The following is a 16,631-nucleotide window of genomic DNA, read 5'->3' on the forward strand; positions in this document are numbered from 1 at the left end:
TGTGTGTGTTGCGTGCATGTGGGGTATGTGTGATGTGACGTGTGTGTGGTGCGTGTGGTGTGGTGCGTGTGTGTGTGCAGCGTGTGTGTGGTGCGTGTGGTGCTTGTGGCATGTGCCGGTGTGAGGGGAATGGGAAGGCTCACTTACGGATCGAACCACCTCACTGATCAGGATGGCTGGGGTTCTCCTGGCTGAGTTGGATGGCAGGATCCAGCGGCTGTACAACTCAAGTAAAAACTGCGAACAGGAATGGATGTCAACTCCAGCCCGGTGTTTCCTGTAGAATATGCAAGATGGGTATTTTCTGGGTACAGAAGATGAGAGGCTCATTTCAAGAAGCACCTCAAACAAATCAAATGACTGATAAGAAATTTCAAATTTCTGTAGAAAAAAAAAGGCCATTGGAAAACCTGGAGTTGACTGGAGATGTGGGTGGCGATGAAGGTGCAGGGGCGTCGGCCTCCTCCTCCTCCTCCTCGTCCCATTCCTCCTCCCTCAGGGGTGTGATGCTGTTCCCCAGCCACACGGAGTGTATGGACACCTGCCACAGAGACAGGGTGCTGCTCAGCGCTGCAGCCACAGTGCCAGGCTCCTGGGGGGCGGGTGTGGCCCCCGGGACTCAGTACATGCCCACCGTCGAACAGTCTGCCCCTTTGCAAGGGTCGTTCAGACACCCCAGGTTACAGGCAAGGGAGTCCACAGAGAGGGTGGGTTGGGGGCTGGACTGCTACTGGGAAACTCCAGCACACGCTAAAGGCCTGAATCAGGAGTCAGTCAACCCCAGGAGCAGCTGAGGAGGGGGACACAGAAAGAGGCTCTACGAAGGGACGCTTTCACTCCTAAGTGACATCTGAATGCAGTCCCCAAAACACGGAACCAATACGTGAGATTTCTTTTCCAATCTCCCTCACCGGCAGTCATTGTGGTAAACCCCAGGCCAGAGCTTCCCCGGCCTCTGTGACCCGCGCTCCAGATCACACAGCCGTCAGCACACCTCGACTGTCCTCCTTTCTGCCTGGTTCTCTGGAAGCCTCGAGCACTTGGCACAGTGCTGTGGGCTGTGTGCCCATAAAAAGCTGTTCTCCATCATCACTGGCACTAGGCCCAACTCACGTTCTTGGCACCAAGGGCCATTTCCCCCCTGGGACCCAGCACCCCCGCAGGGAGTGGGCGGGGAGTCTGTATGAACAACTCTCAGGCCAAGGAGCAGCCCCTGTGCTCCCCACGCCCAGACCCATCACCCCCACCCCTCTTTCCTAAAAGCAAGCAGTGGCTCAGTCCAGTGGCATCTGGGGCTGAACGTCCCAGATAGGGCAGGGGTGGCACTATACTTCAGCCCCAGTACAATCCCATGACAGTCGGTTTGCAGACGTTGGACACAGGGCAAACATTGAAGGATGTGGGCAAATGCAGTGGGGCGGGGGGAACAGGGAGTATCTCGGGCACAGACCAGTGTCCCCGGGCCCAGGACAAGGCCACAGGAACCCAGTGAGCTCCAGGCCTCTCACTCTCAGCCTGCCCTTCAGAAACACTTCCAGGAAAAGCACAGTGCGTCCTACTGGCCATGTCCACTTAGCTTGAGGTGGAAACATCTGTCAAAGGTGAGAGGACTGAAGAGTGTGACTTCTTTTTCCAACTATGTCTAGAAAAATACAGGCTGGTCCAGCAGCTCCCTGCCTCCTGTCACTGAAACCAGCAGGCACAGAAGAGGACAGTACAGGGCACAGAGCAGGGAACAGAAACAGGCATGTGACATCATGGGGTTTCTGCTGTGAAGGCTGCAGGCCAGGAACTCAGAAGAGGAAACTCTCAGAGCTCATAAGTGCTTCTACACACCACATTCTGACCCATTTCTACTGAAACAAAAGCTGCCGAGAGAACTGTCCTGCACAACTGGTTTCACCAAACCAGGAACCTAGTCAGTGAAAGACACAGCACAGGGTGGAGGGACAGGTGCACATCAGCCAGCAAAGCGGGGCCTCCCATGAGCATACACCCGTGGGGCTCCTGCCATGTGCCATCATATGTAAATGGCCCTATGTTTCTGTTTACACTTTTTCTAAGTGACAGAGTATTGGTCTGTTGCCCAGGCTGGAGTGCAGTGGTGCAATCATGGCTCACTGCAGCCTCAACCGCCTGAGCTCAGGTGAGCCTCTGGCCTCAGCCTCCTAAAATATTATAGATTACAGGTGTGAGCCACCACGCCCGGACTCTTAAATCCCTTCACTTACCTGAGGAGGAAACAGAAGCACAGACCAACGTGACCTGCCAGGAAGTGGCCGAGCTGTCTGCCTGCACACTGGGCCCCCCCTCAACAACTGGCCACAGGGACACTCAGGGCCAAGCCTGCAGCCCCCCACAACAGAGCCCTTCATGGCATCTACTTCCTCCTGAGCATCTCAGCTAACTCTACTCTGTCCTCACCCCTTTTGGTGTCTCACGGTCCTTGCTTAAGTCCAACTCAGGCCCTCTCACTGTCTCTTATATACATCTCTATCACTACATGTGAGGTCTCTTAACTACTTTCTAGAATAAAGAACATAAATAAAAACAAAAGTAATATTTCCTCTGCTTGTGGGACCTAGGAATAAAAAGGACAAAAACAATGAACATTAAAGATTTTTTTTTAAAAAAGTAAAACTTCCTTTCATTTAAAAAGTGCACTGAGCTTTTCTCCTGGGTGTGTGAAGCACCGAAGTCTGAGGACAGAAACGGGGAGAGGCCTGGTGGGGTGCAAGACTGACCTGGCCGAGTTTGTAGCTCACGCTCCCCAGCTCCCGCTCGGGGTTGATCTGCAGCAGCAGCTTCTCGTGGCTGATGAGGGCACCTGTGAACACCAGCACCCTGAGTCCTGATCTGCACGGGGCACAGGGCCGCAGGCCCACCTCGTGCCAGCCCAGCTCCTGCCCAGACAGGCACACAGGCCTGAGCCACCTGCCCTCGCCACTGGCAGGAGGGTCCAGGTTGTGCAGAGACCTGTGGGTCTCGGGGGTTTGTCACTTTATAACCCGTTAAGCTGGCAGGGCCAGTGGGCAAGCGGGACTCTGCCTGTGATAGAGCAGGCACACAACTGGAAGGCTTGGTGGGAGAGTGGGCACCGACAGACAGGGCCCAGGGAGGGGAGAGGTGCAGGGAGCGGGGTGCTCAGGCCCAGCTGTGCCCCGCCGTGCAGCCACTGCCACACCTGGTTTCTTAGGAAAAGCTGGAGATTCAGCTTGTGTAGATGAACTCGGTTGAGTTCTTAACATAAGCAACTCATTCAACTTTTAAATCCTGCTGTTCTTACAGCCCGTGAGAATTGACTGGCAGGAGATAATGCTTCTAATTCATTTCCAGATTTTATTTCCTCCCTGGGCCTGAATAAGACTCCTGCTTATGAATGGGGCAGCATATTTAGCACCACAGCCTCCAACTAAACCACACTCAGGTCTTCCTGCGTAACTGGTATGGTGAGCACACCAGTCTTTTTTCATCTCAGCCCAAGTACAGCCACCCCCCACCCTTTCCCTCAGGTACCTGTAGTAGCCGGGGACAGAGAAGGGACAGGATCCCACGCCTGGTATAAATGATGGGTGGCGATGTTCTCTCTCTTTGAAACCATTGCTTGAATCTCTTGCTCTACAATCCCTCTGATAATGCTCAGCTTCCTCCCAAACCTACATTTCAGAAAAAAGGTAAAGAGTGTTTTGTTTCCTTCAAAATCTTACAAGTGAAAAACGCCAGAACTTTCCCTCCGCTTTGCCTAAAGGAACCTGGTATAATACCAAATGAAACTCACTTCCTAAGTGAGTGCCTGTCCATGAGCCCTTAGGTGGGTGTTTTACTACTTGCCCGCTCATTCTTGCCCTGCTAATGTTTACCCCTAAATGCTCAATAACCCCATGTCAGTTCCCGTCGCGTTTCCAGCTCCTCAATGGCCAGGAGGGCACCTTTGGGTCTGCACCTCCTGCACAGGCCACATGGACAGTGTTTTCAATTCCAGCAACAAAGGAAAACAGCCTGGGCGAAGCTGCTGGATGTTTCAGTGGGGACCCCACTGTCCCCAGCACCCATTATGTCCTGGAGACACGTGGGAATTCAAGCAAACCTGGTGTCCAGAGCTTTCAGAGGCTTGTTCCGGGGCTGTTGCTCCAAGCAGCTCACAGCTGGGTTGCCGGCCACAGGCACGGTCATTGCACTGAGCACCAGTGAGGTGATGGCCTGCACGGCCAGGACGTTGATCTGTGTCCTCTCTGTGTCTTCCTGGAAGAATAGCCCACAGGTCAACAAGAACAGCAAGACACCCACAACCAGCTCTGAATGCAGAACCCAGAGTCCACCCTGCCTCAAAGGGAGGAAGAGGAGCCCTAAGTGCTACCAAGGGACTTCTGTCAGGCTGAGCTCACGGGGCATGAGGCACGGCCTCTGCACATACAGGCCCTGAAACAATCTGATGGGCAAATGCCCATTTTTCAAATCAAGGACTCCTTTGGGCACAAAACTCCAAACATGAATTACTTTTTGATAAATTACCTTTGAATTCCCTCATACATTTCAGAGGCTTTGCTTATGACAACCTGTTAGCTTCTATGGATGAATTTAAAGACAATCTTGATGACTTGTGACATATGTCTACCCTCCAAACTGTCATTTCTTCGAGTTCATACCACACCTTCTATCAGAATCAAGGGCCTGCATTCCACCACTTCCCATTCTGCTGGCTTCGCTGTGCCAGAGCAGTTACTCTTAGTATCACATTAACGTAATGTACGTGAACACTTCGAGAAGCCTAATAAAATCTCTGCAAGACATTAGAAAGATGAAACCATGTACTACTCACGGCCTTTATAAAGTGCCTTTTCATTTTAATTCAACCTACACTCCTCTGAATACCGATAAATAAAACTAAAAGATACTTTCCAGAAAGGGCACAACAATCTTATTGATCCTTAACATGCAACGCACCGTAATCAAATGCATTCCAGCCATTGGTAATCGCAGCCCCCAAACCTCAGTGGGCTTTGTCCCTGCTCTGGAATATCAGTCAAGACACCATCTGGCTACTCTTTCAAAAATAAGGTAGGAGAAAAAAAAAGAAAACAGTCTGCTGCCTTATTTTGTTCACCACCAAAGGCCTGCAAGTGGCCATAACTGTCCATGTGCCAACCAGCATGGGGTGTGGCCTTACTTCTGGTGGGCTCTCCTCTTGCTCCATCACGAGGGGCTGCGTCACCAGGACACCAAGGAGGGTGGCCCAAGTTTCTTCAAACTGAGTACGACTGGTCCAGCCTAGAAATATAAATGTTACACGAGACAGTGTCAAGCCTTCTCAAGCCTGTAATGGGAAGCTGACAGCTACACCGACACAGCACGGCCCCTGGAGCAGGCCCCACGCCAAGCGCAGTAAGTCCCTTAAACCTCACAGAGGTCCATGACGCAGGAACACTATCCCCTCCATTTCATCACCAAGGAAACCGAAGTACAGACACCGGCTGCACCGTCCAAGGCACGTGAGAGGCAGGTGGCACAGGCCCAGGTCGGCCCTGGCAGCCTGCTCAACCCCCAGTGGTGCAGACACAGGGACAGGGCAGGGACGCCCATGCAGGTGACCTCGCGCAAGGCCAGGGCCACTTCTGCTCCACTCACGAGATGGGCTAAAATCTTCCCTGGAGTCCAGCCCTGAAACTGTGCAGCTAGCTGCACAACTCTGTGGATAAAACTAAAGGCCACCAAACTGTCCGATTAGAGTGGGTGAAATCTGTAGTACGTGAATTCTACCTCAATAAAGCTGCTAAAAATGTAAAAGTCAGAGCAATGGTTCCTCTGACCTGTCTAGAAGAATGGATAAAAAAGAGGGTATCGAGGTAGGAACAGGGATTCAGTGAAAGCTCATCTGATAGACCCTCCACTCCTACTGATGAGCTGCATTCGAGTGCACCTAACCAACAGCTGTTTCTGACATCTGTGCTTCATGCCCCCATCATGATGTCTGAGGCAGACACGCCACTTGTGATGAGGCCAGAAAGACAGGATGGGGTGCTTAGGACAGGAGAACTAGAGAAACAGACATCGGGGTCCCTGTGATAAACTGGGTAAAGAAAGAACAAGAGACAGAGAGAAGGAGAGCGTGCAGGACTGATTCAGACACAGATACAGACAAAAATAAAACAATTTACATTACAGGGAAAACAATGAACCAAGAAGAAGATGAGCATGAACAAAAGCAAGGACTGCAGCACAGTCTTGGGTCACGCACGTCTGCCGGGGAGTTCAAGAGCGAGGGCACCCAAGTAAGCAAAGGAGCTCGTGTTAGGCAAGGGGGAGACCAATCTTCACAGTGAGGAAGAGGAGGAGCTCCGTGAGACAGCTGGCTTGAGGTTCCTGCTCAGGGTTCCCTTTGGACATTGAATTATCTAATAAACTAAAGTGGAAAGTAGACGCGAGGTGTCTGCTGCCAGAACCTTCTGGGATGAAAACAAGCCTCAAATTTGCAGAAGCCCGAAGGGCCTGGGGAGAAGACTGGACAGTGGAGTCAGGGTGCCCCTGCCAGACTTTCTAGGACAAGACAGGAACTTTCCAGGAAACACCACAGCAGGGCACAGTCACTGAGGACTGACTGATTACAATCCCACCACAAGATCACACCTCTTGCCATCAAATAGGGACAAAAGTGGTGACTTACTCATTTAGACACTTATTTAGAAATAAGGGGTAACACTTGTTTAGAAATGTAATTTCTAGGCCAGGAGTGGTGGCTAACGCCTACAATCCCAGCACTTTGGGAGGCCGAGACGGGCGGATCACGGGGTCAGGAGATCGAGACCATCCTGGTTAATACGGTAAAACCCCGTCTCTACTAAAAATACAAAAAATTAGCCAGGCATGGTGGCGGGTGCCTGTAGTCCCAGCTACTCAGGAGGCTGAGGCAGGAGAATGGCGTGAACCCGGGAGGTGGAGTTTGGAGTGAGCCCAGATCACGCCACTACACTCCAGCCTGGGCGACAGAGCCGAAACTCCGTCTCAAAAAAAAAAAAAAAAAAAGAAAGAAATGTAATTTCTAAATCTGCAACAATTCTATGAAATAGACATGACCCCCATTTTACATATGACAAAACTGAGGGTCTCTAGAGGTTAGAAGGACTTGTTCTGCGCTGCTCAGCTAAGGAGGGCTGGAAGCAGACCAGGACCGTCTGAGCCCCAAGCCTGCTTTCTCCCCATGCTGCCTCTAGGCTCTGAGGAAGGCGAGTGCTAAGAGACTTGACTCCATCTGCTCCCGTCAGCTTGTTCCCATATGGGAAAGCGCACCAGTGAGATACAACAGGATCAGAGTGGTGAACACGAGAACACACTCCGAGACAAGTGCTGCCACAGTTGAGCCTAAATGCAAAATCTAAGGCAGAATTTGGCCTCACATTGTCCATTACACACGAACTTTTCCTGACTTCAAACAAGCCCAGAATATAAAAAGCTGGGATTCAAGCCACAAAACACAGGAACTGGGATCTATTTTCTCAGTATAAAAGGAGTTTTGCTGACACTGCAAAATATATTCACACAGGTTTGTATTATTATCATGCTTAAATCTTTTCTGGAGTCAAATGAGAAGATCCCAGTACTGGGGCTCTGGATTTCCTCCCAGTAGATGGCCGATGATGGTGACCTGAAGGAGAGGCCCCAAGAGTACCTAGTGTGTTGATGCGGTAGATGAACTCCTTAAAGACTTCCTTTTCCTGGAGGAACTCCACGGGGATCTCAGGGAATGCTGTGCCAAAATCCCCTCCCGGTTTGGGTGACCATCCAAGCTTCCACACCTGAGAAGATGAAAAGGAAGTGACATCACCCGAGTTGAGTTAGGACAGACACACTGTGAGGAAGCAGGAAGCCCCACTTCTCTCCACCGGGCTCCCTCCTCACTACAGCACTGTCCCCGAGCTGGCACCTTCTCCCCCAGAAAACAGCTCCAATTGCTTCCTGGGACTTTCTTCCCCATCAAGTGGCCCTTCCAAATCTGCTCTGCCCTCCCACTTCCTGTCCTCACCCTGAGGCTGCTGGCACACCCCACTCAGGGAGTGCTGGGAAAGGCAGGCAGGAGTTAGACAGCACCCCTCGCCCACAAACAGCAGATGGTGTGTTAGAATAAAGGCAGGCGTGCAATGAAGTTCAGCTCAGATATGTTTGTTGGCAAGCAGGCACGAAAATGAACCATACAGCTTATTTCTGTAAACTCTGAAGTACAGTTCTCTGTGCATGAGGTGATTAGACACGCACCGTGCACAGAAGAATCCAGAGGCAGGCTTGATGCTGTTCAAGTGGCAGGATCAGCTGAAGGTCTGGCCAGCTCAGCTGACATGCCTTCAGTGAGGTGACATAGGACCCAACGGAACCCCGGGATTCCCATAGCCCATCTGCACACAGGCAGAGGGTTCTAATGATAATGACCAGCTAATCTCTCACCTCACCAAAGGAAAGCCCTCTCTTTAAATCAGTTATGCTCCGCTATGCTCCTCTCTGGTACCTGTCCAGGGGGAGACTGCAGTGCCTTTCACAGCTGCCTTCCAGATGACCGCACTCAGGGAACTCCTCAATGCCGGTTAAGAGCTTGCTAGAGGAATTTTATCTACAGCATGCAGTCCGTCCTGGCATATCCTCAAGTGTGTTCCAGACGGCATGACCTCTAGACTGTGCCCTCCTACACGGTCTCCCCGAGCCCCTCCAAAGGAGCAGTTACTGTTTCAGAACCAGACGCTAATGAACCCACAGTGACTCGCTGTGCACCAAGAGTGGGGCCAAGAGCAACCCCCATGCAGCAAGGGTGGCTGGCTTCTCCAGCACTCCTGCTGCTCTTCCCAGGAAAGCTTACAACTTCCCTGTTCTGCAACTGCTGCCAGCAGCGCCAGGCCCTGGCCTCTTCTTCAGAATGAGCTCTCCATCTGAATACCTTCATCCCCTGTGGCAGAACCCTCCTCAGCTCTCAGAATCCAACAATACTGTGTCCTTGGAGCAAGCCTCCCCAGACTCTCCAGCGTACACACACACGTGCATGCACACACAGGCAGGCACACACCCTTCTCAGGCAGCCACAGGCCTCTTCCCTGCGACCCAGCTCCATTGTCACTGACCTATACCTGCTGGCTCACACCCTGCCGGGTCGGCCTTTCTTTCTTGCCTGAGGATGCTGCAGTCCCTAAGGAACAGGTCCCATCGTCTTACTTCAGCAGGCTGGTGGGGGATGATGCCATTTCACTGAGCAGAAGCCAGTCCCCTTCCATCAACCCTCACTCTCCTCAAGCTAAGCTCTTCATGTTATCTGAAACAAGCGTCCCGATCAATAACACCTACTTTTTTTTTTTTTTTTGAGACAGAGTCTTACTCTGTTGCCCAGGCTGGAGTGTAGTGGCGTGATCTCGGCTCACCACAACCTCTGCCTCCTGGGTTCAAGCCATTCTCCTGTCTCAGTCTCCTGAGTAGCTGGGATTACAGGCATACACCACCACACCTGGCTAATTTTTAGTAGAGACGGGGTTTCATCATGTTGGCCAGGCTGGTCTCGAACTCCTGACCTCAAGTGATCTGCCCGCCTTGGCTACCCAAAGTGCTGGGATTACAGGCATAAGTTACTGCACCCGGCAATAACACCTACTTTAAACCGATTCTGAAGACAACAGCAAAATTGTGTAGAAAAACATGAATTATTTCCAAAGGAAAATCTCACTCACTCGAGGGAGTGTGGTTTCTGGTCTGCCAGTAAGCAAAGTGGTCTAGTTGCTCTAGAATCAAGTCTAACACTAATCTCTTCAGGATGTGGGGCCTCAGTTCATTTTAGAAAACCCAGTATTTCTACTAGCGACCTCCACACATGGTGCCTGAGGAAAGCAGCCTGGCACCAGAACCACAGCTGGCACCAGAACCACAGCAGGCACCAGAAACACAGCTGGCAGCCTCTGGGCTGCGGGGACTCTGTCCTGCCCTCTCAGGTGGCCCAGCCCAGGGCTTACCCATGCGTTTCATCGTACTTGGTCTTCTGCACGGAACGACCAGACTCACCAGTGGGGGCACACGTGTGTAGCTGTTGACAAGGGGCAGGCGGGCCAGGCTGACGACGATGTTCCTGAGCACTGACGTGAGAAACGCCGGCACGCCGCTATTCCTTTTATGACCCAAAGCCAACACCGACTGCAGAGACTCTACCATTTCTGCCACCATCTCACAGGCTGCGGTGATACACTTCGGATCTAAACAAGCAATGGTTAAGAGAGGACTTTTTAAAAAACACATTCTACATGCCCAGTGTAAGAAGCATGACCAACAGCCAGCTGCTCAAGCTGTAATTGTGGAATCACCTAGACTGAGCTGGCCACTGAAAGCCTGCAGATTCTACCTCCTTCATATCCGCCTATACCATACAATCCTCCCCATTTTCTGCTGGGATTGCTGGAATGGTCCTGAACCTGAGCTCCGGCCTTGGTTCCCAGCCCTCTGGCCCACCCTCTAGGACACTTCCTCTGCCCCTTGTCTTTCTCTGGTCTCCCAGGACCTGTGTCTGTCCCTCAGCTGGTATCAAAGGGCCACGCTGTCATCCCTGCTTCACTGGCGTTCCTAGATCAGAGTGTTTGAGGGGCTTGGGGCACGGTTCCGATGGAAATGGAAACTCCCAAGGCAGACGCCGAGGAACACGTCACACCCCTGGGAAGATCCACAGCATGGAGTCTTGAGTCTAGAATATCGTATCTATTAAAATATGATTTGTTGAGTCAGTGAAGGTGTAGTAAGTGGCTACTACCCACAGGACGAGATTCTACAGTTTGGGGCAACTTCCTAGGATAGAGAATGACTTCTCGTTGGACTTCAGCAATTAAGCCCCAGGGTAATGAGTTGGCTCATTATTTATTGGATGACCTTTAAGAAGTAAGATCCTATCGAGGTGATTAAAATCAAGCAAACTTCCCACTCCGGCCTACAGAGGGCCACGGGGATAAACACAATCATCTTCACCCAAACAGAACCCGCATCAGGGCCCGCTGCTCTGGCTCAAAGCCCTGAGATGTCTCAGCTGTTTCAAAGCAATGGAAATCTAACTAAAAGTCATGGTACATCTGTTGAGTATTCACAACAAGACTGTCATCCATTCCAGGTGCTTGACATGGATGGACTAACTGATCTATCTCAATCCACACGGTTGGCACTATTCTTATCCTCGCCCTGGAAGCACAGGACCAACAGCCTGAGGTGCCACTCAGCTGGAAGACTCAGAGTAGGGGGGTGAGTGTTCTCATATTCCTTAGGCAGCAACAAGAAATAATGAAATCACAAACTGAAGCCTGAAGGACCCACAGAGGTTCGAGATAAAAATTCAGAGAAGACCTTGGCTGTGTATGAAAATGCCACTGCTTCTGGGTCATTCTTTAATTACAAAACCTCGAACCGGGAACCAGAAGAAAAAAGTACTATGCAGAAGACTAAAGACCGGAAAACTCCGTCCATAACTAGGATTGCACAAAAGCTGGGAGAAAAAGCCCAAAAGCACTGGCGCACTCATGGTTAAAAAGGTGTGTTTCCTGAGCCATGGAACGCGGAAAAGGTGCCTGATGCTCCCAGTAAGGGTGCTGTGTGAAGTGCGTGGACAGGCCCCAGGTGAGGCACCCCCGCCTCTGTGGGACAGGCGACAGGGAACAGTCCCTGCCAGACACTGGGCTAAAGAAACTCAAGTAGCCCCAGCAGCCTAGGGGCCCTGGCAAGAACAAAAGACACTTGGCCAAAAAATTTTCCTCTCAACAGGCATTGCCACCATTTTCCTAGTAAAATACCTACTCTAGAATTGGGAGGACAGGACACGAAAAGCCGTAGCATATGTCTAAGTCTGTAACTGGCTTAAATCACTGGGATTTACATTTATTTATTTATTTATTTTATTTTATTTTATTTTTTCTGTAGGAAAAGCGGCATTTTCTTTTAAATATCCACCAAAACAGATGGCTGAACCTGACACTGAGGTTACTGAATACTCATGTGGGAAACATTTATTTATTCATTATCACTCAACAAAAGGTTGTTGCTTGCTGACCAGGGGCCAAGTATTAATTTCCGAGAACACAAAGAAGACAAACCCGTTTCCCACCCTCAAGGAGCTCAGAGTAACCGCACATGGAAAGTGCTCAGAGTAACTGCGTGTGGAACGTGCTGGAGGGAGGGAGGGCTCCCCCAGAGGCACCCCAGCTGGTCTGTAGGGTCTGAGACAGCCGCATGCACAAGTATAAGGTGAAACAAAAGAGTGTGGCAAAGCAATGGACTAAAGCCTCCCGACGGCGAGGGAGAAGCAGCAGGACACAGCCGAGCTACGGTGCGCTTCCAGGAGTGCACGCTCACCATGGTGCACGTCTTTTTGAATGACTTTTAGGTCTGGGAGGAGCCACAGGTTAAGAAAGAATGGGCCGAGACTTACTCTGTGTGTTTGGATCTACTTCCTCCCCCTCCTCTCTGATGGCTTTTGGGGTGTTTGTCCTTCTTTCTGGACTAAGAAGCTGCTCTCCAGGCTGCACTGCAACTACAATTACAACAGAACAAACAGAAGAATTTCCACAGACTTCCATCAGTGCTTTTCATTCAAAATTGTACATTTGTGCAGCCTCACAAAAGTTCAAAGGGATAGACAGACGAGCCTAGATTTCTTAGAACCAATTTTAGACAAACAGATAATATTAGACTGAGGGAACAATCTCTTGGTTAGTGGTTATGTCTGAAGATTTGTACTTCAGAGTTCATTCAGATTTCTAAGTCCCTCGACTGTCTCCTGTTGGCCATCTCTCACCCCCAGGTTATTATCAGACGGCTCAAGATTCATCACTACCAAAATCATCTCTATAACCCCCAAGAAGTCTGGTTTTTAAGTATTAATCCCTGGATCTTTGTTTTCAAGCTGGCTACAAATGCACAGATGAAAACAATTATGAAACATCAAAACATCACTCTATAATGTTTAATTTGAAAATACGAAGCTTCAAAACGCCCTCTAACATGTAAACCATGATGTCCAATTTTTTAAAACTTGTGGCTAATAACCCTTGTTGAGGATACTGTTCCTTGAAAAGAATAAGCCACTTTTATTTTACAGTACATTAATATTACAGTGCAGTATAGAAACAAGCATTTGAACAGAAAACAATCTTCTGAATGTAATCTTACTAATCTTACGATCATATAAGACTAAATGCATAAAACAGTCAGCTAAGACCAAAGATCACAGAGACATAAAATTTAGAAGTAATTTTGAGGAAAGCTGAAATTCCAAAATCTAAATAAAAGGACTAAAAAAGCAAATTCAAGGTAAATTCCAGTGTAGACTCCAATATATTGGAGAGTAAGAGATGGGGCCCAGCCCTTCCTAATGCATATTTTATCTACCTCTCCATCCCCAATTCCTAGCTTAGTACCTGGCAAACAGGCAGCACAAAATATAAACATGGTGAACTAGACAGGAACTAGGATAGGAACCCATTGTTCATGGACGGGGACTCACCGGCCTCCAGGATGAAGTGCACACAGTGGATGAGGGAGCAGGCGTGGGTCACAAACTCTGCGGAGGAGACCACGCTCCAGAGGCCAGGCAGCTGCAGGGCCAGGCAGCAGCAGTCCAGCCCCGCCTGGAGATCCAGACTCAGAGGAATCTGCTCATGGATCAAATGCCAGGACAGGGCCTAAAGGGAAGTACCGAGTCACAGAATGCCCACTTGTGTCCGTTCATTTGGGGAGGCCGTGGGAATCAGCTGTAGTGGAACCTCCAAAGCATCGAGGGGAAGTGGGTCCGGATGCCCTTGCCCTTCCAGGACAGCTCTGACCTGGCTCCATTACATTCAGTCCTGACCCAGCTATTCCCCAAGGTGCCAGTCCCCTCTCTGCCAGAATGCCCCCTTACTCTGCTGCCTCTCTCTCCTTCAGCGCTGTGGGCTCCTGTAGAAATCTCTCCTGGGCCATGTGGCCACCAGGCCAGAGGTTCTTCCCTGGGGCTCCCACAGCACTGGGGCTTGCCTCTGTCATAACCTCAGAGGTTGAATTTGAGAGCGTGGGTTCTAGGGATAGCAGGCCTTGAGTTTAAACGCCAGAATGGCTACTTCCTAGCTCAGTGGACCTGGGCAAGTCACTGAAATTCTCTAGGCCTCGCTTTCCTCACCTGTCAAATGGGAGTAACAGAGCCTATCTCACAGGGAGTTGTGAGAGTCAAATAAGAAGATGCGTGTAAAGTATTTTGTCCTGCACACAGCAGGCACATAATATCATCGGCAGCAATCACCCTGTGCTGTGATCACACGCTGGCTTTCCCACTTCCCCACTAAGCTGAAACCTAAAGGACAGGGATCACAAACCATCTAACTCCATGTGGTTCAGAATAAGGGTGTATTCATCATTTTGTGAGTAACGGCACTGATGCCCTGTGGACTCCTCCCTTTCTTTGGTGTGAGGTGGAGGCGGAGCCTCTGTGGGTCTGCAAAGTGTGTCCCTGATGAGGGCAGGCAGCACAGCGATGGCCCTTTAAGGATACAGGCCTGACTTTAATGCATCCAGAATGTGTACACATTTTGGGGGCTAATTACAAGCACCCACACAAACCAAGTATTCCTTGGCTGACACGTCCAGGCCAACTTAAGACACAAAGTGCCTCCAGATGATTACTTTTCAAGTCACTAAAATTACGATCCACGTGACATTGGAGGTGCAGATGAGAAGGGGACCTGGCTGACCTCACAGGCCACCGTGAGGAGTGGCGAGGCAAGGGTGAAGAATGGCTACAATAACTTGACGGTGACAAGACTTACTGCCAGGCTGAGACAGAAGAGTGACTGGATTGGTCAGAGCTCTTGCTTTTCAAATAAAACTGCTTTACCCTCTCCAGTCGGCCCCGTGTCCCCTCCCAACAGCAACACTGAGCTCCTGAGCTGCCTCTTACCTCAAGGGTTGCCACCACGAATTTCAGGGTGTCCTTCTCTTTCTCAGGAGGAAGGTGCAAGTGACTGGGCAGTTTGGAGACCACCACCAGGTACTGTGCCAGGGCCCGGGCCAGAGTGGTCAGGGACTGATACAGTGCAGCATCCCCTGAAACAGAAGGCCCTCGTGGGTGGGTGCAAACGTGAGCACAGATGTAACACCTTCGAAAGGCAGTCAAGCAATTCTTTGAGAATCTGATGAAAGCACAAGACATTGTTCCTGAATGGCACACCTACACATCTGTCTACATGACTGCATGTAGTTTGGGGCTGCGTCTCCCCTGAGGTCTGGCCCAGCCTTCCTCAAGGGCTTAGAGCTCTATGTCCATGACCATGTCAATGAATGGCAAAGTGGCAAACACACAGGAAGAAATTCTGAGCTCAGGACACCAGTGCTGCTCTTTAGCTACCTCTGTAAACGCTTTCAGTGTATTTGATCCACTGCCTTTATTGTATATTTACTTGGTGCAAAGTACTATACTGGCCCTGGAATGCTTTTTAAAAATAAGATAAATTTTAATTTTAATTACCAAATAGATCATTCAACTTGCTCCAGTAGGCCGCCGGCTCTGCAGGCATGTCAGACTGGAAGACGTGATGGACAGCAGGGAGCTGCTGCACGATGTCGCTCACACGGGCCAGAGTCACCTCACGGGCTGCTTCAAAAAGTGGACTCTTCTGGCCACCAGAAATTTCACTCATCCCTAGGCTTAAGCATGGAGCTAGCAGACTTAGGTTGAACTCCTGAAATCAGAGCATTAAAGGTTAAACAAACAATAACAACAGATTATGAGCTTTCAATCAGGTAAGAAAAACACAACAGAAAAAAGAATAAGGCAAATGTTTCTGAGAAAACACAGATTGGTATACCATCAAAAATGTTTTTAAGAAAATTCTACTCTATGCCTGTTACAAATATTTGAACAATTTCATTCAACATATGCTTAGTAAAATATATTTCTGTTCTCTCTTGGTACTTCAAGTAATATTTTAATTTTTTATGCTCTTGGATTTGCTTGAAGTAAAAATTTTGGTATGACAATTTTAACTCATAAAAACAGAAAATCAAAGCTAAAGTGTCATCCAAGACCTCAGTGATACACCAACCATCCCTGAAGTTTGAAAAAGATGTTCAAATGCAGCTGAAATAAGTAAAAGTAGCCATATGAATGACAAAATTTTCGTTGGAAAACCGGTATTTCCTATGACAATTTGGATTATGTTTTAGCAACCTTTTTTGTTTAGCCATTTATAAGATTGGGGGCCAATTCTTCAGGTAAAACATCTATCTTAGTTTAAAATTCAGAAAAGCATCATGAATGCCAAAAGTTGAAGCTTTCTTTTACAGTCAGAACTTTTACAGCTGTTCCAAGCCCAGTTAGCAAATTTGGAAAACCTAATAAACAGATCACTAAGCAAATTTATCACTCAATAAGTTAGTTTTCACTGCATGAATCTTTTTTTTTTTTTGTTTTTGTTTTGAGACGGAGTTTCGCTTTGTCGCCCAGACTGGAGTGCAGTGGCCAGATCGCAGCTCACTGCAAGCTCCGCCTCCCGGGTTTACGCCATTCTCCTGCCTCGGCCTCCTGAGTAGCTGGGACTACAGGCGCCCGCCACCTCGCCCGGCTAATTTTTTTTTTTTTTTTTTTGTATTTTTAGTAGAGACGGGGTTTCACC

At 49.5% G+C, this 16,631-nt stretch overlaps 1 protein-coding gene across 3 annotated transcripts in view; it reads right to left on the bottom strand.

Annotated features, from left to right (window-relative positions):
• HTT (huntingtin) overlaps positions 1 to 16,631 on the bottom strand; it is a 169,122-nt gene that overhangs the window by 14,712 nt on the left and 137,779 nt on the right. For all 3 annotated transcript variants that reach the window (XR_002730577.1, XM_023206823.1, XM_023206822.1), the window contains 12 exons: positions 15,485 to 15,698; positions 14,918 to 15,063; positions 13,493 to 13,670; positions 12,419 to 12,520; positions 10,024 to 10,211; positions 7,664 to 7,790; positions 5,168 to 5,268; positions 4,088 to 4,242; positions 3,517 to 3,656; positions 2,745 to 2,827; positions 411 to 541; positions 148 to 277 (listed from right to left, as the gene is read on the bottom strand). Coding sequence is in view for 2 of the 3 variants with exons in the window: in XM_023206823.1 (XP_023062591.1) it covers positions 148 to 277; positions 411 to 541; positions 2,745 to 2,827; positions 3,517 to 3,656; positions 4,088 to 4,242; positions 5,168 to 5,268; positions 7,664 to 7,790; positions 10,024 to 10,211; positions 12,419 to 12,520; positions 13,493 to 13,670; positions 14,918 to 15,063; positions 15,485 to 15,698 (1,695 nt within the window). In the remaining variant the exon portion in view is untranslated. The remainder of the gene's footprint in view (positions 1 to 147; positions 278 to 410; positions 542 to 2,744; positions 2,828 to 3,516; positions 3,657 to 4,087; positions 4,243 to 5,167; positions 5,269 to 7,663; positions 7,791 to 10,023; positions 10,212 to 12,418; positions 12,521 to 13,492; positions 13,671 to 14,917; positions 15,064 to 15,484; positions 15,699 to 16,631) is intronic.

The sequence above is a fragment of the Piliocolobus tephrosceles genome, chromosome 3 (assembly GCF_002776525.5).
Source record: "Piliocolobus tephrosceles isolate RC106 chromosome 3, ASM277652v3, whole genome shotgun sequence".
Taxonomy (NCBI): domain Eukaryota; kingdom Metazoa; phylum Chordata; class Mammalia; order Primates; family Cercopithecidae; genus Piliocolobus; species Piliocolobus tephrosceles.